The sequence below is a fragment of the Mastigoproctus giganteus genome, chromosome 9 (assembly GCF_048544385.1).
Source record: "Mastigoproctus giganteus isolate SK-2022 chromosome 9, ASM4854438v1, whole genome shotgun sequence".
In the NCBI taxonomy this organism is placed as follows: domain Eukaryota; kingdom Metazoa; phylum Arthropoda; class Arachnida; order Uropygi; family Thelyphonidae; genus Mastigoproctus; species Mastigoproctus giganteus.
In genome coordinates, this window is record NC_143583.1 from 189,096,181 (window position 1) to 189,119,593 (window position 23,413).

General features: G+C 35.2%; 1 protein-coding gene across 2 annotated transcripts in view; it reads right to left on the reverse strand.

Annotated features, from left to right (window-relative positions):
• LOC150080962 (uncharacterized) overlaps nt 1–23,413 on the reverse strand; it is a 103,715-nt gene that overhangs the window by 61,524 nt on the left and 18,778 nt on the right. For both annotated transcript variants that reach the window (XM_090381250.1, XM_090381249.1), the window contains exons 2-3: nt 17,051–17,661; nt 4,433–4,506 (exon numbers count right to left, since the gene is read on the reverse strand). In XM_090381250.1, coding sequence (XP_090237376.1) covers nt 4,433–4,506; nt 17,051–17,661 — 685 coding nt within the window. The remainder of the gene's footprint in view (nt 1–4,432; nt 4,507–17,050; nt 17,662–23,413) is intronic.

The window sequence follows — 23,413 nt, forward strand, 5'->3', positions numbered from 1 at the left end:
GCATTATTTTTATTTTTTTTAATTATCATTCTAATTTATATATATATATATATATATATATATATATTTAGCTAAATTAAAATAGGATATTGCCAGTAGCATGGCAAACCAGTAGAGTGAAAATGAATCATATATAAATATTTATATATAGAGAGAGAGAGGGAGGGAGTATATATATATATATATATATATAGTTTTTCTGTTTGTTTTTTTTTTTGTTCTGGAAGAATGTTTATTCTCATGTTAAGGATACATGTATTACTGAAAATTTTTTTAAAAACCTGAGAATTCCAAAAGAGTATTATATTTGATATTAATTAATTAAAAATAACTCAAAGTACAGTTGCTCAAGAAGCAGAAAATAAAATTGGATAACAGAAGGTAATCCCAGAAAATAAGTTAGCAAAAAGATCAAAAGTAAAGATTAACTTTTAACTCTTTTTCTTATGTACAATAAAATATTATCAATAATCCTAAACATTAAATAATTATGCACAGAATGTTGGTGATATAACAATCTAGAGATTATATGCGGTTCAAAGTAATAACACCTATATATACAGGTAACCCTCATATAACACGGTTATTAGGTTCCTATAAAATGCCGTGTTGTGCGAAACCATGTTATACGGAACTAAGAAAAGTACAAAAAGATGGGTTACGTTCCAAAATCTAACAAAATTACACCATTCTAGATTTCGTATATCTTCTGCTCTCTTTAAAAAATCAGTAATCTGGGTTTGTTTGCTTTTGCTTGATAAATCTTTGTGAATTTCATCATATGGAACTAAGCATTTTTGAGGCTTCCTTTTGAACTTTGGGCTCCTTTCATTCAAGAATCAGCATTCAAAAAATAAGATTCTAATTGCTCGGCTAACTTTATGCTTCCCCTATGCTTATTAGTGTAAAATTTGGAAGTTTAGAATTTTCATTTGTGCTATCATCATCTGAAATTATTTGGTTTTACCTCCGATGCCATTTGCACCAAATCCACTACGACAGCCTCTTTTTCTACCAGTAATTCTGAATGTCTTCAGTAATCATATCTTTTTTTTTTAGGAAGTTATCTTTTTTAAACGACTAAGGCCATGTTACTCTGTGTATATTGTCGATAAATTGCGTGTGTCCTGAGGTCGATTTTCTTTTTTGCTGGACAAAAACCCAGAGTTTTGAGAGGAAAAAACCATGCTACCCTCGCCCAGGCCCGACTAACTCAGCCACATTGTGAAAAAGACCCATAAAACTTCCTCCCTTCATCGACAGAATTAAAACTCAGGTCTTTTCAAGCCGATTCTATCAACTGTGGTACACCATGAGGGCTTCAGTAGTCATATCATCAAAACCTACCCTTCCTACCAATGTAACAAGTTCTACTATCGTACCAATTCCATTTTCTGCCCGTTCGATCATATTTCCTGAATGAACTGACTCTGGCCATAAATTTTCCCACATGCATTTAACGTTGACGGTTTTACTTCTTTCAGCAATAAAGCTATGATTCTGATATAGTCCACAATTGAAAAATGCTTCCATGCCTCCATTACTTTAATAGATTCGGAATCAATTTTTTTCAAAAATCCATTGTAACGATTTTCTGACGTAATTAGTTTTATAGATGGATATAATGCCTTTATCTAATGACTGAATAAAAGAAGTTGTATTAACCCAGTACAAATGGCAGTAGGAACGTAACTTCAACATTTGGATGACTTAAATCTTTTGGATGGCCTGATGTGTTATCCAATAGTAATAAAACTTTGAAATCTAGATTTTTCCACAAGTTCAACAAGTACAAAACGTAACACAGGAATTTCCAAAAAAATAAAATAATGGATTTCTCAATTTTTTTTTTTTTTTTTTTATTAGCAAGTCAACAGCGAGGATTCAAAAAGAGTGGAAACGTTGAAAAATTACATCCAACATAATAGCAGGGTTTTTCCCCGTACAAAAGTTCAAAAATACTATTATGCAAGGTTTGCCACAATTCTCTAACCAAGTTATATAAGTACTGTGTTATGCGAGGATTGCCACAATTGAATATATATATAATGTGATGTAAAAGTTAGGCAAAAGTAATAAAAATAAATAAATATAAATATGAAACTATCATTAGAGGCAGCAAATGCACATCCTCCACATGAAGCCTAATTATATCTGATAATTAAAATAAATATGATATTTAAAATAAAAAACATCAGCCAGTAGTACGGCAAAAATACTGAGCGAAACGAAACGTAAAATAATATAAAATAAACAAACAGGGAAGGGAAAGTAGAGATAATAAGACAAAAAGGTAGTCGATAATCCCCTGTATAATTTAGTCATTAAACCCAATTAATAAAAACGATGTAAATTTAAAATAATGCCAATTATATATAATTTAGCGGTACCCCCCTCGAAGGTACCAGTTCCAAAAGACGTGAAATATCACCAAAAAGGGGGTTAAAAAAAACTACAAAAACTAAAATATCAGAATGATAGACTGACCATTATGCCCCATATCGACAGAGGACCACAAGGAAAATTATGGTCATGGAATCGCTGCATTTCAATCGTCATACAAATCATCGCAAAGGCGGAAATATCGAAGAACCAAAACACCCTCCCATTCTCCGATAGATCAACCAATGCAGAGGATTTGCATGGCGGTGGTCCTTATGCAGCGAGAAATAATCTATAGAACAGACAGCACTCTTGATCAGTTTTTTTTTTTTTTTTTTTTTTTTGATTTGGTAGTTGTTGGCGCATCGGCTTCTGTGGCCATATTGCACCTCCCAAGGTTTTTGCAGTACTTTGATCCAAGCCCGAGGCGGGAATCGAACCCGCGACCTTTGGGTTGCCGGGTAGGTACTTTACCCACTCGGCTAGCCCGGTCGGCATTGATCAGAGCCACACCACTGACATAATGCAGGCTTAACCAGCTTATATAATAGAAAGGAAAAGAATAGATGGCGGCACAGGCGCTGCTTATTTAGCATATCAACCCACTACTACCACTAATTTATATAATGTGATGTAAAAGTTAGGCAAAAGTAATAAAAATAAATAAATATAAAGCTATCATTAGAGGCAGCAAATGCACATCCTCCACATGAAGCCTAATTATATCTGATAATTAAAATAAATATGATATTTAAAATAAAACATCAGCCAGTAGTACGGCAAAAATACTGAGCGAAACGAAACGTAAAATAATATAAAATAAACAAACAGGGAAGGGAAAGTAGAGATAATAAGACAAAAAGGTAGTCGATAATCCCCTGTATAATTTAGTCATTAAACCCAATTAATAAAAACGATGTAAATTTAAAATAATGCCAATTATATATAATTTAGCGGTACCCCCCTCGAAGGTACCAGTTCCAAAAGACGTGAAATATCACCAAAAAGGGGGTTAAAGAAACTACAAAAACTAAAATATCAGAATGATAGACTGACCTTATTTTATATTTTATATTATTTTATTTGTTATGTGTTTTTATGTTATTTTATATTATTTTACGTTTCGTTTCGCTCAGTATTTTTGCCGTACTACTGGCTGATGTTTTTTATTTTAAATATCATATTTATTTTAATTATCAGATATAATTAGGCTTCATGTGGAGGATGTGCATTTGCTGCCTCTAATGATAGCTTCATATTTATATTTATTTATTTTTATTACTTTTGCCTAACTTTTACATTACATTATATAAATTAGTGGTAGTAGTGGGTTGATATGCTAAATAAGCAGCGCCTGTGCCGCCATCTATTCTTTTCCTTTCTATTATATAAGCTGGTTAAGCTTGCATTATGTCAGTGGTGTGGCTCTGATCAAGAGTGCTGTCTGTTCTATAGATTATTTCTCGCTGCATAAGGACCACCGCCATGCAAATCCTCTGCATTGGTTGATCTATCGGAGAATGGGAGGGTGTTTTGGTTCTTCGATATTTCTGCCTTTGCGATGATTTGTATGACGATTGAAATGCAGCGATTCCGTGACCATTATTGGCCTCGTGGTCCTCTGTCAATATGGGGCATAATGGTCAGTCTATCATTCTGATATTTTAGTTTTTGTAGTTTCTTTAACCCCCTTTTTGGTGATATTTCACGTCTTTTGGAACTGGTACCTTCGAGGGGGGTACCGCTAAATTATATATAATTGGCATTATTTTAAATTTACATCGTTTTTATTAATTGGGTTTAATGACTAAATTATACAGGGGATTATCGACTACCTTTTTGTCTTATTATCTCTACTTTCCCTTCCCTGTTTGTTTATTTTATATTATTTTACGTTTCGTTTCGCTCAGTATTTTTGCCGTACTACTGGCTGATGTTTTTTATTTTAAATATCATATTTATTTTAATTATCAGATATATATATATATATATATATATATATATTAAAGTAGGATTAAGTTGCTTGAATTGATTTTTAAAGTAACTTTACCTTTCATTTTTAGTATTTATTTCTTCTTGTGCCTTTATCAGCTGAGTCAACAACCTGGTATTTTCTTCTTTCAACTAGAAATACAGAACTGAATGGGCTTAGAATTTATATGTTGCAGATGCAATCTACAATAAACTTTCATATTCATTGTTATGGCAGTTCAGTTTTATAAAAGTTACAAACTGCTTTTTGGTTATTTTCCCATTCTTCTACTCTCTCTCTCTCTCTCTCTCTCTCTCTCTCTCTCTCTCTCTCTCTCTCTCTCTCTACTAAAACTAACTTTTTGGGCCATCTCACTAGGATCTGCCATATGAATAAATATAATTAAACATTCAATATATATACACAGTTTTGAATTTTGAAAAGCTCACGATTAGTTATTTTTTTAGGCAGGCAGAAAACAGGAGTTTTTCTGCCTAAAAAAAAAAAAAAAAAAAAAAAAAAAAATATTTCTTGGAAAAAGCAAGAATTTTTTTTTTTTAAGTCCAAACAGCACCAGAAATTAAATATCACAAATTACATATTTTATATTAAAATACAACACAGAATTATTTATTCAGAACAGTATGCTTTTATACATTAGCTTGACATCAAGTGATTATGACATTCAGACATCGAGTGATTATGACTGCTTCAAGAAAGATACTGCAGCAGACTATCTCTATACCTCTTCAGAAGTTTGTTTGTTATTTGGTTTTTTCGGAGCATTAGCAACTAAGGCCATATTGCTCCGAGAATATGCGGTGGTCATTCCCTGACCTTTCCGCATCCTCCGTATTTGGTGGTGATGGGCTCGAATCCCGGTCTAATCAAGAAGCATGTGTTACGCACTGCTGCTCCTTCCCACCTGGCTACGGAGGCGCCTCTTCAGAAGTATTGGGTCAGAGTTGTTTATAGCAATGACACTGCTGTTCAGGTCTGGCTCTCAGAACAAATTCCAAAACTTACCAGAAAAAGAGGATCTGAATTCAGGTGAAAGATTGAAACCACTATCAATTCTTTGAAGAAAGAATTGATAGTGGTTTCAATCTTTCATAACAGCAGTCGCTACACTCTCACACTGAAACTATCTAGAATATCTATTTCTATGTTAAAAAATATATTTCTTTACCTTCAATGATATTATGAAGTAAAGGAAAACTTTTTTTTTTTTTTTTGTGAACTCAATTTGTTTCAGTTTTCTTCAAACGTTTGTTCTATGAATAGCATTATTGGATGACAAATTGGTTCTCCAAATACAATTACATTTAAGCTAAATTAAATAATACTTAACACAATGCTTCTGATAGCCCAGTTGGGCAACCTATCTAGAATCCACAATGGATTGATGGCACACAGAGACTTGGGAAAAAGTTTACCCCAAGCATTCATTATGTCTAGAAGGGCTGAAAAGTCTTGCCCATTCCAGGAGACAACTGGTGAAGGCACAGATGGAAACTTGCCAGAAAGCTGCTAATTTTCCTCCATATTAATCTGGAGTCAGTGTTTCTATTAATGTTAGAAAAAAATTGAGTCCGAAATTCCTTCTTAGCTTATCTTTGACTGAGATGCACTTTTGCTTCTTGTAGTTAATAAGATTAAGTTGGCTTGGGTGTGACAAAATAAATTCCAACTTATTTATTTTCTTTCTTTCTTTGCTTTAGGTTTAATTTGTTTTGATTTTTGTTTATGGCACATAGGCTGGTAAGGCCATAACACACCATGTCCACATTTAAAACAGTGCATAAGTTTTCAGTTATTTTTTTATTTATTTTTTTTTTTTTTACATACACAGTAAGCGCTCGATTTAACAAACAAAAAATTTCTGTCCTAAAGGAAAAATTTAGAACCTATTTATATCTGACAGTGTCGCACATCAGACAATACATCTGTCTGATGTGCAACACTATCAGACAGATATGCTAAAAATTTCTTCTAATGAAATAATGGCTGTTTTACTGCTAGATAATGCACCTGCTCACCCTAATGCTGAGAGAATTAAATGGCCTCCTAACACTACTACTTCACTAATACAGCCGATGGATCAGGGTGTAATTGCTGCATGTAAGTTGTACAAGAAAACGTTTTTGGAAGAGGTGATGGTTGCTTTGGAAGAAATAGAAGATGCAGAAGAAGGTACAAGAGGCACCAGGACATTGCGAAATTTACATGCATACAACATCAGATCTGCTACCTTCAACTTAGTAGCTGCGTGGAATGATACGAAGATTACTACCTTGGCCAATGCTTGAAAGAAGTTGTATGATGTAGAACCTGAAATGGATTTGGAGGGAGTTGTGGTGTCTAATTTTTGGGACACTCTTCTGAGGGCGGGCAACAAAAATGCAACTGAGAATGATGTGGAACAGTGGCTTGAAAATGACGAAAGTGATCAGGGCTAACAAATTTTTTCTGAGGGAGAGATTGCGGAAAATGTTCTTCGTGAAGAACAAGAGGACAACGATGATGATGACAAACATGAAGAATCAGTTGCATCTCATCCTAAATTGTCTGTTATTAGACAACGTATGGATGACATCATATATTATATTGAATCATCATCAGACCCTGATGTGCTTCCTTATTATGAACATTTTAAAGAATTTCGATCTATAGTAATAAGGAAGCAGCACCAAGGTGCTGCTTCCTTAACTGAAGCTTGATGATTTCTTCGAGACCACTTCATCGATTGGACCTGTTTCACCAGAAGCCTCTACCAGCAAGGAATTAACACCTCTCCCTCTTGGCGCATTATAGCCTTAGTAGCTAATGCGCCAATAAAATCAAAACCAACCAACCAACCCCTCCCTCTATATGACAGTTGTTCCTGACTCTGAAAATTGTGATTCTTTCAATTAAGTCAATATTAATATTGAATATTATGTATCTCTTTTTAACTTTTTTTATATGTTTTTTATTCAATGGAGTTTAAGAATTTTAAAGTATTTTTCCCCTCTAAAATGGATTTAAATGAAAAAAACTTATGTTCACATTGAAAACAACTTTATGTGAGCTTTAAGAAAAAATAAAAAAAAAGTGGTGGAACCACTCCATTAGTTACATTGCATAGTTTTTGACTTGTTTAATTAAAATAAAGTTTGGTTCCTGTCATAAATTTATTTTTATATTTTTAACAGATGTTTTAGTGGCGTGTATAAATTACTCAATGTACGTTATAATAATATTTTATTCATACTTATACATTATAATAACATTTTAATACATCCTGTACATTGTAAGCTCGTTATTAATATATGTTTCTAAATTGCATTCGATTTAACGGACTTTCGACAATAATGGACATCCCTTCCCCCAATTAGTCCATTAAATCGAGGGCCTACTGTGCATCTTAAAATTAATAAACAAATTAGTAATTAATAGATAGGATGCCCCAGATTCCAGTTAAAATATGTAATATACATTGCAGATAGACACAGATTGATATCTATAAAAATTTGAAGATATCCGACACTAGCTTCATCAGATAAAAGTTCCTGAGTATAGGTTCTGGGTAAGGAAACTGCAGAAAAAAAAACTTTTCATTTGTTGCAGTAAACTGGGAATTCAATCAATATGTTTGACTAAGAGAATAATGTTGCAGGATGCACCCATAGTAGGCTTTCTCCTTTTAACAAGAAGTGTGTTAAATGACTACAGGTAACCCTCATATAACATGATAGTTAGGTTCCTATAAAATGTCGTGTTGTACTAAACTATGTTATACAGGACTAAGAAAAAGTACAAAAAGGGGGTCATTCCAAAAGCTAACAAAAATATGCCATTTCTTTAACAAAATGTTAACAAAAATACACCATTCTAGATTTTGTGTATTTTCTGCTCTCTAAAAAATCAGTAATCTGGTTTTGTTTGCTTTTGCTTGATAATTCTGTGAATTTCGTCATATAGAACTAAGCATTTTTGAAGTTCCCTTTTGGACTTTGGGCTCCTTTCATTCAAGAATATGCATTCAAAAAAAAATAAGATTCTAATTTCTTGGCTAACTTTGTCTTTCTGTATGCTTTTTAGTGTAAAATTTGTAAGTTTAGAATTTTCATCTGCGCTATAATCCTCTGAACTGATTTGGTTAATCTACGATGCCATTTCCACCAAATCTGCTTCAACAGCCCAGCCTCTATTTCTGTCAGTAATTTTTGAAAGTCTTCAGTAATCATATCTTTTTTAAAATTTTATTTCTTTAGGAGCATCAGTGACTAAGGCCATGTTGCTCTGCATATATTTTCTATAAATTGCATGTGCCCTGAGGTCAATTTTCTGTTTTGCTGGACGAAAAACCCAAGTTTCCAGGAGAAAAAACCATGCTTCCCTCGCCTGAGCAACTCAGCCACGCTGTGAAAAAGACCCATAAAAATTCCTCCCATCATCGACAGGATTCAAAACTCAGGTTTTTTCCACCTGGTGTGGGGAAGAGGGCAATTTTATCAACTGTGCTACCCACAAGGACTTCAGTAGTCATATCATCAAAACCTTCTCCTCCTACCGATGTAGCAAGTTCTACTATAGCACCGATTCTGTTTTCTGCTGGTTCGACCATATTTCCTGAATGAACTGACTCTGGCCATACATTTTTCCACACATATTTAATGTTGATGGTTTTTTCTTCTTTGAGCAATAAAGCTATGATTTTGATACAGTCCACAATTGAGAAATGTTTCTATGTCTCCACGTCTACTTCAATAAATTCGGAATCAATTTTTTCCAAAATCCATTGTAACAATTTTTTCTGATGTAATGAGTTTTAAAGGTGGGTATAATCTTAATGGCTGAATGAAACAAGTTGTATTAACCTAGTACAACTGTGGTGGTAGAAACACATAACTTCAATGTTTGGATGACTTAAATCTTGGATGGCCTGGCTTGCTATCCAATAAAACTTTGAAATCTAAAATTTTTCCACAAGTTCAACAAGCATAAGTTCAATAACACAGAACATAATACTGGAATTTCCCAACAAAATAAGATACAGGGATTTCTCAATAATGTTTTTTGACTAGCGAGTCAACAGCAAGGATTCAAAAAGAGTGGAAATTTGAAAACTTACATGCAACATAATAACAGGGTTCCCCCCCCCCACACAAAAGCTCAAAAATACCGTTATGCAAGGTTTGATGAAATTCTCTGTGTTAGAGCGAAATCGTGTTATACAAGTACCGTGTTGTGCGAAGCTGCAATTTATCAATCATGTTAGAGTGAAACTGTGTTGTAGAAGTACCGTGTTATATGAGAGTTGCCTGTAATTACCTATTCTAAGCCACATTAATATTACTTCCTCATCTCATTTTCTGGTGACTTGAAGCCCATAGTGTAATAATGGACTTAATTTGATACAGTTTGCTGGAATTTTGTTCATTCCATGAAACTTGCCATTCTGAAAGGCAATACACAACTGAACTTCTCTTTTGTAATCTATATATGGAACTGTAAAATAGGTTTGTGAGGGTGGGAGGATAGCTGATTTTGCTGCTATATTTGACTTAGCATCCAACAAAAATAAATCTTGTATTGTTTCTCTATGAAATAGCATAAAACAATTTGAATCTAGCAGAAAATTCAGATGTGAATGAATTTTAATACATTGTAAGGTGAGAGCATATGCAAGGAGTCCGTATATATTTTGTATTTATTATATTATTTAGATTGAATTGCCTCTAAAGCTAGTTCTGCAGTGAAGATACTCTACAGTAATCTGATGTGAAATTACTACTTTGAGTAGGCGCCTCCGTAGCCAGGTGGGCAGGAGCAGCAGTGCGTAGCACACGCTTCTTAATTAGACCGGGGTTCGAGCCCGTGACCACCAAATACGGAGGATGCGGAAAGGTCAGGGAATGACCACCGCATATCCCCGGAGCAATATGGCCTTAGTTGCTAATGCTCCTAAAAACAAATAACAAAATAACATAACTACTTTGAGTACACTGCTACTAGCCCTACAATGACTGTCAGTTTTAAAACCATCAGTACAGATTGGTATAAAGTTTAAAAATTGGAAACAATGAATAGCATGCAGTTTTTGAAAAGCTAAGGTAGGCAATGTGCTTTTACTCTGATTCAGAAAGGCAAGATCACAAAAGGTGCATGTACAATCTGTGGTGATAGCAAATAACTCAATTTGGTCAATGGCCAACACACTGAGCCTTCTAAATATTCTCTCACCTTCAATTCCTGAGGGTCTGTTACTATTCTGGTATGCATTATATAGATTTTTCCATGGTGATGTGAATACTGCTTTCCATATGGGATGTTCTGGGTGAAATGATGTTTAAAAATATACTGCAGAGCTAGCTGTTTACATCTAATGTTCAAAGATGGTTAAATGGATTCTACATATAAGCTGTGTACTATAAATGGGTAAAAATGTGCCAGTGGCAATATGTATCACATTATCACAAACTAAATCTACCAGAGAGCACTTTCCTTGGCAGAATCATAGACAGGGGCTCCATAGTTGAGCTGGACTGGAATGTTCAAAACAAACAAAGAAGAGTACATTGGTCAGTTTTCATGAATGTTTCAGAACTGACAGCATGTTGATAAATCTTAAACTTCTGGCCTAATATTAATCCCAAAAATTTTATGTTTGTACTGACAGGAATAGTTTTAAATCTGAATCAGGGTGAAGATTCCTTTTAAGACAAAAGTAGACATAGACAAGCTCTTTCTCTTGTTGTTTGTTTGTTATTTGGTTTTTTTAGGAGCATTAGCAACTAAGGCCATATTGCTCCAGGATATGCGGTGGTCTTCCCTGACCTTTCCTTATCCTCCGTATTTGGTGGTGACGGGCTCGAACCCTGGTCTAATCAAGAAACGTGTGCTATGCACTCCTGCTCCTTCCCACCTGGCTATGGAGGTGCCTCTCTTTCTCTTCTGAGAACCCCTGAAGCATATGTGAAGTGTAATACTGGCTTTTACTCATATTATCACAAATACTGTATATGTACATACATCGTAATAAATACATCATATGCATTTGATGCATATAAATACATTGTATGTATTTATTACCCCTGACCGCCATAGCAAACAGTTCCCCCCTAAACCCTTAAGGCTTCAAATAGATTTCTGCCTACAAGTGTGAGTCATACCAGTAAAAATTTTCCTCCAAGAATCTTGAAAAGTACCCCCCCCCCCAAGACTAGAGTTAATCCACAAGGCTTTTGGGGTACAGTCCCTCCTATTATGCTCAAGAATAATTGCAGACATGTATACATTCTGACCCCTAACTCATGGCATTTTTTCAGCATAGTCCTATATTTATTCAACAAATTATTAGTTAATGCACAAGTAATGTCATTAGTTCCCATATGGATAATAATACTCTCTTTGCTTCCCCTTAAAAACTGATAACCTGTTAGGAACATCATCAGTTTTATCTGCTGGCACACACCCTGGTTCTAGTCCACCTATCCTTATTACAAAATATGTTACCCATTTCCTTGACAATAAAGTTACCCACTAAAACTTCAACTTCAATTCCTGAGGAACTTCAATTCCCGAGGGTCTGGAATTGAAGTCCTATGTCCTTTTTTAAATCAGAGAAGCCTTTGTGTAATCATTCTCCACGGAACCCTGAATCGGAAGTGTATCACCTGGGAGGTCACTCTTGAATCCCTGATGCATCCCCAGTTTTATCTGTTTCTATGGCATTTTTTGCTTTTTAAGTGATCCAATTTCATCTAGCAATGCACCAAATTTTAGTATTAGATTGGTATATTACTTACATCTGACATATACAAGACAATCATCGAAATACATGCTACAGACTGTACAAGCAATGAACTCAGAGTAGAGCTGCTGCGACCCTATGTGCCGCCAGTAAGCGAAATCCAATTTGCTGCCCCAAAATATTTCGATTAAAAAATAAAATAAGGCGTAACTAATTATTATTAATTTATTGAAAAAGAAAAGATTTACAACATATCTCGCATATAATATAATGAAACAAACAAAAATAACAAAATCATTCTGAAATTTTGGAAACAAACTTTAAATTCTAAATCACAATAATCGTACTCACAATAATAAAATAAAAGGAAAATTATAAGGTTAAAAAAAATTATGCAAATTTGTTTCCTTGCTTTAAGATGTACAAATTTATTAATTATTTGATTTATGTTTATTTGTTCCCAAAGATCATTTTCGATTGAAATTATTGCCAAATTAGAGAGTCGTTGTCAAGACATTATTACTCATAAATAATTTTTGATTAATTTTAAAAAAAAAAACTTTGTTCACCTGAGGCAAGGAAACTAGTAAAGTTAGAAAAATTCTTAATACAACCGCTACATTTGGAAAACTATCTGTAAAATCAATTTTAAAAATATATTGTAAAAATTCAAATGGAATAATATTGTCTTTAATATATTTTGACATACTCTTAAGTTCTTCAGATAATGCTAAACCAATATTGGATTCATTACGATCAATATCACTTAATTTAATATGTAAATGATTTAATAAATCGTCATCTGACCATTTTTTTTAAATTCAGAAATATTATAACACATTTTAAATATTTCTACATGTTCTTTCATATTTGTAAACCTTTCAGTTAACGAGAAAATTGTTGTATCCATAATTTGAAAGAAAAAAATTATTTTGAAATTTTTTTGCGGATTCTGAATGTCGAAGTTGCAGATGATGCAAAGGTTGGCAGGGTTCTTAATGATAGCAATGACAGTATGCTACTGCAACAGGATCTAGAGAAGTTGGGCAGATGGGCCGAGAAGTGGCAACTGAAGTTTAACATTGGCAAATGCAAAGTACTGCATACGAGTAGAAGTAACTCCAGAGAAATGTACCAACTGCATGGTACGGTGTTCTACCACTCAGGGTGGTAGAGAATGAAAACCAGCTGGGGGTAATTGTGCAGTCAGACATGAAGTTTTCTGAGCAGTGCAGACAGGCTGAATGATACACAGGAATTTTGCTAGCAGGGAGGAGCTGATTATTACTTTGTATAAGGCAATGGTCAGGCCATGCCTTGAATACTGCATACAGGTCTGTAGAACGAGTACAGAGAAGGGCAACAAGATTGGTGAGGAGAACAAAGGGATGCTCTTACTAAGAAAGGCTTAAATGCTGCAAATTGCAGTGTCTGGAAATTAGGCACCTGTGAAGTGATCTGATTGAGGTTTATAAGACCTTGAATGGGTTGGCCAGGCTGATGGGAGTCTTCCTCTTGCTCAGATTACAAACCTGAGGGAGCATAAATTCATATTGAGGAAGGACAATTGTAGAATGGATGCTTGGAAATATGGCTTTAGCCAGCAGGTGGTACTGCTGGAACAAACTTCCATCTATCGTGGAAGTTGATGGTAAAAATCAATAATATAGCAATGACTTAATTTATCAATACTCATCTCATCTCATGAGATGAGTTAAGCCATTGCTATATATTATGATTTGGGTAATTAGTACAGTACTTTAAAGTTAATTTTTCATTGGAAGTTGATATCTTACATAAATTCAAGGAAGAACCGGACAAACATTTAGAGTGAATGGTCGTGTTGAAATGGAAATTTTTTTTGGCTGATGCTGTATAAGCTTACTTTCTTGCATCATATACCTCTACTAATGCAAATGCTTCATCTCTACTTTCACAATTGAAATGACTTTTTTAAAATCTTTTTTCTTAAGCACTTAATTCTGGAAATGAAGCTTCTTTAATGCCAATGATAGCAGCCATATTATTAGCCGAATCGAGAAATTTTTGGACTGCTTTCTCTGTTCTGCTTTCTTTAAAATATTCCGTGATATTTTGTAGATATTCAAAAGCTTTGTATATCAGAATCCTTTTTCTTTCTTTCTTTTTTTTTTTGAGCATTTTACTTACTGGATTAATTTTATTTAAAATATTAATTTTATTTTCGTCTCCAGTGATTACAGCAAAATATTTAGCTTCTCTAGTCCTTTCTAGTATTTTATCTATAATATTTTGTGAAATTATTTCAATAATTTCATTTTGTACCTGATCACCCAAATAATGGACGATATTTTTCAATTCAGATTTCTGAATACCGCGAATACGTTCTGCCACAACTGAATCAAATTTAGCAATTGTTTCAGTAAGTTTTAAAAAGTTACCATTTTCATATAAATCTTTTGAAGATCCCCTGAACATTATACATTGCCTTGCTAAAAATAGTAACATATACCGTATATTATTGTGGTTGAACTGAAGGACAATGATATCTCCATTGCGGGTGTGGCTCGACAGATCAAGCACTCCTGTGCTTGATCTGTCGAGTTCTGTGATTGGCTGATTATTGGGAATGCGTAGTTTACCTCATTTTGCGTTTCTGATTGTTTGATTGGATGCAAATTCACTTCTGATTTTAGCAGGAAATGCAAAATTATCATGCTGTTGTTTTGTTGTTTAGTGTGTCGTCGTTGTGCTGCTGTGCTCACCTCAGTTATTGTGCATTCTTGTTATTCCATTTGCAAAAGAATGGCTTAACGTAAGACTGAAATTGAACGATGTATGAGTGTGAATTTTATTACCTTTGGAATACAAATGTTTTCAGTGTGTATGTTTGATGAAGTGTACCTACCAACATGCAAGGACTGATGAGGTGGTTTTTTTTTTTTTTTTTTTTTTTCAAGTTGTTTCGTGACAATTTAATGTTTTTGGAATTAATTGTATGAGTTGTTAGTATCAGGTTCTCTTTATTATCAGGGGGGTGTGGGTACAGCGTCCCCCAGAACAAAAAAAAAAGGTCCCTGTTGAGGTGCATGAGCAATTCTCATTGTTAATGCACATGATATCGCCTAGTAATGTACGGGCAAGAAGAATTAGGGTTGTATGTGGTGTTAATTTTTGTTAGCTATTTAAAAAAAATTGCCATTTGCTGTGTTTTCTTCATTTCAGCTCCGACATATTGTGATGTCACATGATATTCCCCAGTAACATGCAGGAGAGGGGATAAAGCAGTGAGTGGGAAGTGCCTTCATGTCCCATCACTGCTTTCTTCCTCTCTTTCTGGCCGAAGTACAGGATTGTACCCATGTTCTGGAGTATAACCCTGAAAAATATAAATAGGAAACACAGATCCAGATAATAAGCAAATTAACGTAAGTCTTCAATTTCGTGTACTGTATTTATTTAAAATGAATTTTTTGATTTCTGTGTTGAATACTGGTAAACGTTAACTAATCAGATGACCAGTGCGACTCCTGAGTATGTGGGACAAGCAGATAGGTTTTACGAGTATGAGTTGCAGGATGGTAAACCCTTTGATTCTTAATTTGTGCTTGCAGCACTTATTGCCTCAATTGCCTGAAGGCCAGAGGTGCGTATAATATGTTCTCAGTTGTCTCTCGTAATCTCTTCGTTATATGGAAATTTTCTTCGATCTACAGAATCTATTTTAAATATAATTAACCATGGGGAATTCAAAAAATATTGCTAAATAGAAAATTTTGCTATAAAGAAGTTTGTTAAACAGAGGTTCGACTTGTATGTCAAAAAGTTTTTTGGCACCCTCCTGAACTGCCGCCCGTAAGTGACGTTTACCTCACCTACCCACTTGCAGTGGTCCTGACTCAGAAGCACAGGAATTTCATTCATGGCCATTCCTATTTGAGAAATTACGTCCTTAGAAAAGTGTTCAAAGTGGATCTTGTGGCAGTCATTATTAAGGTAAGATTTAAGTTAAAAAATATTGAATTTTGTAACTTAACATATAATGAAAAGTAGCTGCTATTTAAATTTAAGAATTTAAACTTATAAAATATAAAAAGAAAATATATTACAAGAATTAATTTTACAAAATTCCAGAAATTAAGCTTACAAACTTATAGAAATTAAATTTACAATATTACTGAAATTAAACAGACTAAGCCACTACTTATATCTTATCCCAAACCTCCAAACAGACAGGATCTCGGCCTGTTTCCAAACAAATAATCATCTACATGATTATTTGTTTGGAGACAGGCTGAGTTCAATCTTGTTGGTCTAGGTAAACTTTTTGGACACTTGTGTAATACAAATAAAAATTACCCATTCCATATTGAGAGCAATGTACCCAATGTTGGATATGTTGCTTTCAATTCTTCCAGAGTGCATGGATTATTGTTGTAGGCATTTCACATAACCTCCATAAAAATAAGGCAGCACCATGCATAGAATAAAGAACTACTTGCTACTTGTAAATTTCATGTCTCTATCACTCTTTTCCTCAAAGTTATTTGCATTTTCATGGGTTCTCATTTAAAATGATCATCCTGTATTAAATATTTCCATGTGTTTTTCTGGAAAAATAGCAATGCACTGTTTTAAGGTCTTGAAACATTTGGACATTCCCATTCACTGTTCTATGCATAACTTAAATCCATCCCACACCCTGCTTTCTAATTGTGAATACCCAAATGATTATCAAAGTATACTATACTATTATGTACTAAATAAATATAAAATAAAATAAAAATTCTGCTCACACCAAGTTCTTTTTTTGCGTAGTATATTAATCTTCTCAGAACAAAAAAAAAAAAAAAAAAAAAAAAGTGCACAATGGTTCTGGATAGTGGGGGTATTTACTGTGTAAACTTCACCCACCCCTATTCCAAAACTTTTACCCTCAATCAGTAAAGTCAAAATAAATTAATTCAAATAACCCATACCTGCTGCTCTTTCATACCATAAGGCATTTCTACCATTATATCATGGCTAGATGAAGAGATGGATAACTCGGAAAAAGTGGGCTTACATTCAAATACTGTTGTACCAGGCACTTTTAGCTCCTCTTGGAGGATTCCACTGGGTAAGAAATCAGGAAAGGAAGTTGAATCTTCATTTTTGCAAACTGAGTTATCACGAATGTCATTATCACTGTCAGGAAGTTGCATATCCTCAAAAGATCCACCCACGATATTCACTCTCTCTCTTAGCAAATCTTTATCATATTTTTGTGAAAAATCTTCGCATATATAAGAATATCCTGATAGTACACTACTAATGGAATGCTTCTGTAAATCTGGAATCTCTGTATCTTCTATTTCATTCTCTCCATTATCCATTAAATGATTCTCCAAAAAATCAGGTAGTCCACAACTCAACATTGAAGAGTCTGATGGTAATTGATCAGTGATATCCTGGTAAGAATTTGTCACCTCATAATCAATTGTAGAACCTCTATATTTAATTTTATTACCTGAAGGAGGTATGTCATCATTTTCTTCCTCTTTCTTGAGGAAGTTTTTGAATGAAAATGGATTTTTGGCAGGTGATGAATCTATGAAGAAGATAAAAGGAAACTGTACTATGAAATCTATGATTATACAGATCAGAGGTTCTCAAACATTTTTCTCACCAGCACTAAGAATTTAATATGAAAACTTCATGGCATGCAAAGGAAAAGGCCTTGAAATTCTAGTTTACAATTCTGCCTGGCCTGAAGCCAGCCACTGAGTATGGCTGAAGTGGAATACCAGTCACAATGTACTTTTGAATGACAACATATTGTTTGAGAAACACTGATCTGAATTTTATAAATTTCAATTAAACACAATAAAAATTAATAACTGTGCTATAATGAAACATACTATAAAATATTAGTGAACTTAGAAATGCCCCTTCCTCATGTTCAATAAGTTAAAAGACAAATTGAACAGTCTTGTTATCCAATTTTTAGGAATAATGTTCAATAAACAAACTTTGACATAAAAAAATTAAACTTACAAAAGGTTTGTAATTCATAATAAATGCTGAAATAAAGAAATATGATCTATCATTTGTATTATTTTTCTAAATCCTAGTATGCTGTTCAATAAAGAATGACCATAACTCTACCCCCCCCCCATAATATACCTTTATTAATCATCCATATTTTGACGGTCCTTTCCAAAGTATTCCCCATTTGATGAAATGTACTTACTCCAATATTTCTGCCATTCTTCAAAAACTATGGTGTAAGCCATTTTTGTTGTGCCTTTAAGAATCACCTACAAAGTCTTTACAACTTCTTCTGATGACTGAAAATGTTTTCCTTGCAACTCCTTTAACTTTCAAAATAAAAAAAAATCACAGGGCGCAAGGTCAGGGCTGCAGAGTGGATGAGGAACACATTTGACATTAATGCTGGGTAAGTACTCAACGACAGTATGCGCAATGTGAGGTCTCGCATTGTCATGATGCAGCAACCTGTGTGCAGTTGTAGTCATTTTTGACGAATGTGATCCTGCAAAGTGTGCAGTGTTGTTATGTAGTAAGGTCCCAATAACGGTTGTATGATATGGCACAACATGCTGGTAAACCATTCCTTGAATGTCAAAAAAGAGATGCAGAAGTCACAACTTTTGCTTTTTTTCAGTGTTGCTGATGAGATAGACTTCCAAACAGAGCTTTGTTCTTACTCTCTGTGTGGAAATGATGAAGCCATATCTCATCCACCATTATCACCTTGTGGAACCTCACCATCTTCAGTAACCATTTGTTGAAGCTCCTAACAAACCTACATGCAAACTTGCTTTTGCTTAAGTGTGAGTAGTTTTGGAATCCAGTGTACTCAAACATGTCATATGCAAATGGTCATCGTGGAGAATACTGTGTGCGCTTCCCACTGATATTCTCAGCATCTTTGCCTGTTGCCTTACTGTTGTATGATGATCTCCTCTCACGAGAGGCGGAGTGTTTATGGTTTCTGTGGTGAAAGCAGTGTTTGCAGCTCCAGGACTGCCAATTTTTATGACTGAATCACATCCATTCTAAACCACATGCCACATTCTAAATCACATTCTAAACCACCTGTGAGCTGTGCTATGTGGAAGTGTAGATTCATCATAAGCCTCTTTTATAATTTCATACACTTCAGCTGATGTTTTGTTGAGAGAGAAACAAAATTTGAGAGCAGCATGCTGTTCCTCGTGTGTCATGTCCATTGTTACGTAGGTAAACTGAACAGGCATAGACTTGACCACCCGCCAAGGTCAAATGTGCACACAAGTCAACTGCACAGCTTGTGTGATGCAGCCTGGTTTGGTCTTAAATTCCACAGCTCAGGTAGAAATAGCAAGCAGTATGGTTGTTCGTGAAAAATTATGATCATTATTTATCGAACAGCCCTCATATATACATTTTTCTAAAATGGGTTGACCAAGTGAAACCTGTAGCTAACACAACTTTTTCTTCCATTCTCCATTCCACCCCTTTTACTTTATCCCCTACACTTAAAACTTTGCTTTTTCATCTCTTAACTATGGTTATAAAAAGAACATTTAGCAGGCCAAAAGGAGGTGCTAAATGTTCTTTTTTTATAATTTAACTGATTGAGCGAGATATAAATTTCCACCTCAGAATCAGACCAGATCTTATTACACTCCAACCCACTTTTAAATAAGTACCTAATAACATACAATACAACTGTTTTGGGACTGAGGCATATTTGAATTTCTTTTCTGTTATAATTAATTTATTGTGTGGGAAAATTTATTCATGTGGCATATGTCAGTCTACTACTATTAATGAGCAAGATCAGCACTTGTTTAATAACAAAGGTGTGCATAGATTTTAATGTTTCCAAAGTTCATGGTGTTTCTGGGTGTACTTTTAGTGCTAAAACTACAAACATATCACATACGACTTTTTTTATAAACAGTAAAAATCATTTCTACAGGGATGGGATACACTTAAATAGAAAGAGTGCAAGAATATTTGCTGATGCTATCGAGGCAGTGTTAGGTGGATTAGAAAACTGCTAGCTTGGAGGATTCACAGACGAATAGATTAACAATAGCCACAGGCAAAGGTGAAAGTGATTCTTCCACAGCTTCTACTGGAATGAGCAGCAGCCTGGAAAGCAAGGTACTGAGGATTTCAGGGGCTGCTGGAAGTCATCATGGAATAAGTAAATACATGGGTTGGGTTAGGGTAACTAAGAGTAAAAATAGGTGTATGTATACTTGCATGTACACCAATGTAAATAAATTTGAAGTGCTGGTCAAGACGTCAAAAGTGGATATTGATGGGATATCAGAGACATGGTGCCACACAGATATAAGCAGTGCAGAATTGGAATTTGGGGAGTACAATGTGTACAGAAAGGATAGACAGGACACGAAGGGAAGAGGGATTATGCTGTTAGTCAAGAAACACAAAATCTAAGGAAATGCTCCAATTGATGTTGATGGACAATGCAATGTTAAGTCGGCGTGGTGCAACATAAGCACTGGGAAAGGGATGAGAGTAGGTGTGTGTTACACACCTAATGAATCTGATGAGTATAATGGGCAATTGTGCAGAGAATAGAGTTGACCAGTAAATCAGAATGTCTTATAATGGGGAATTTTAATTTTCCAGAGAGTGACTGGAATTTGTGGGTTAGTCACTCCCACACTAGCAAGACTTTTGTGGATTTATTGGATGACTGATTTCTACAGCAGCATGTTCGAGAAGCAACCAGAAGGAGTAATCTCTTGATCTGATTATCAGTAGTGATTCTTCATGCGTTAAGAATCTGTAGATAAAGGAACCACTAGGTGGCAGTGATGACAGTGTACTGATATACTTAAAGATGTAACTTCCATCACGGTTAAGAGAAAGGATTTCTGCTTTTCTAAAGGTGATTACAGTGGTCTCAGAGAATTTTTAAATTCTATACAGTGGAATCAACTGATAATGTCACCAACGGTGAATTCTAATTGGGAAGCCTTCAGGGACTTCATCTGGGAGTGTACTAGGCTTTTCATACCAACTAAGGAATACTGTTCAAGGTTTAGGCCTAAATCGATGTCAAATAAATTAATGAGGCTCATGGCAGAGAAGAGAAATACATGGGATGCATATAAATTATCAGGCGACCTAGAAACCTATAGCAGATATAAGCTAGTCTGTAATCAAGTCACAAAGAAGGTTAGGCAGGCGAAGGCAGATTACTAGAAATATTTAGCAAAGGATGTAGAGAAAAACAGCAAAGACTTCTTTACTTATGTGAAATCTAGAAGGAAAGGGATGAATCAGATTGGACCACTTAACATAGATGGGTTGACTATTGATGATCATCCTCAGGTAGCTGATAACCTGAATGAGTATTTTGCATCTAGATTCACACATGAGGAGTTATTAAAGGAGGGGAATGCCAGAAGTTTATCAAACTCTAACAGGGAATTAAGTGATTTTGTAATAACTGAGAACAAAGTGGAGGAGAGATTGTTGAAGTAAAACATAAGGAAGGCACCTGGGGTGGATTGGATCTATCCAGTTATATTAAAGGGGGCAGCAGAGGAAGTAAGCAAATCCTTAGCCATAATTATGAAAGCTTCCTTGGACTCACCTGTTAGTCTAACTTCTGTTCCACGGAGATCACTGGTTAAGGAAGTAATGCAGGATCATCTAGACAAGACTGCAGTTATCTCGAACGCATCACAGTCTCAAAAAATGTGCCAAATTTGAAATGTTTGCCAACCTTTCTAAAACAGGACATGATCTAGCCAAGGAGGATGCCTTTGTGTGTGTGCTAGGTGTCTGGAGTGTCAAGAAATTAGAAAATTCCTGATGGGGCCCCTCATTAATATGAGGGGCCCATTAGGATTTCAGCTGCCCAGCTCAACGACAGAGCTCACTCCTGTGCACCAGGCAACACAGAGGCAATCTCCAAGGCAGAATGCGCTGGTCCTAAAGGAACTAGTTATTGTTGGTGACTCTATTGTCAGGGAGACGGAGAATATACTTGGTAAGAAAGATAGGTGGAAAAGGACCAGGGTATATCTGTAGGGGCAAAAGTTGATAATGTCGTAGAGCAGATATCATCTTTTCAGGGCACAAAAGGTGATATTGTTGTACACGTTGGAACTAATGACATTAAGAGTAAGAGATCTGCAGATTTACTCAACAAGTACAGGTCAACATTGAAAAAAAGTCGCGAGTTAGGGTTCAATGTAAAAGTGTCTGCAAATGTCACCCCGGGGGCTCACATCTGGTGAGTATGGGCTTGGCAAACCCAGGGTCCTGAGCTGGTTATCATCGTTCTTCTTTTTCTTGGTGATGCCTTCTCTCTCTCTCTCTCTCTCTCTCTCTCTCTCTCTCTCTCTCTCTCTCTCTCTCTCTCTCTCTCTCTCACACACACACAGGGGTAACTCTGGAATTTTTTTTTTTTTTGGCTGGTGCAGCAATAAGCCTCAGGCTTCCTTGTACCATATGGCTAATAATAATAATAATAATAAAAAATAATAATCCTGCCCAGATACGATACAAGGGAGTATATGATGAGAGCCTTGTCAATCAATTTGACCCAGGAGAGACTGTGCAAGGCTCAAGGGGTAGAATTATTTCAGCCTGGTCTGTGCTTGTTGAGAGGAGAGACTGCTTCTACAGGGATGGGATACACTTAAATAGAAAGGGTGCAAAAATATTTGCTGATGCTATCAAAGCAGTGTTGGGTGGGTTGGAAAACTGCTAGTGTGGGGGGATACATAGACTAAAAGGTTAACAGTGGCCGCAGGCAGAGGCAAAAGTGATTCTTGCACTGCTTCTATTAGAATGGGCAGCAGACTGGTAAGCAAGGTAATGGAGATTTCCAGGATTGCTGGGAGTCATAGTGGAACAAGTAAATACATGGGTTCTGTTAGGGTGGCTAGGAGCAGGAACAGGTGCATGTATGCCAATGAAAGGAGTATAGTTAATAAATTTGATGAGCTTGAAGTGCTAGTGAAGACATCAAAGGCAGATATCAGAGACGTGGTGTCTCACAGTATAAGGAATGCAGAACTAGAATTTGGGGAGTACAATGTGTACAGAAAGGATAGACAGGATAGGAAGGGAGGAGGAATTATGCTATTAGTTAAGAAACACAAAATCCAAGGAAGTGAAGCCAGTCGACATCGCTGGACAATGCAGTGTCACATCAGTTTTGTGTGACAAACATTGGGAGATCAAAATTGAGAGTAGGAGTGTGCTATAGGCCTAATGACTCTGATGAGTATAATAAGAAACTGTACAGGGAAATAGATTGGGACAGCAAATCAGGGAGTGTTTTTTTTTTTTTTTTTGTA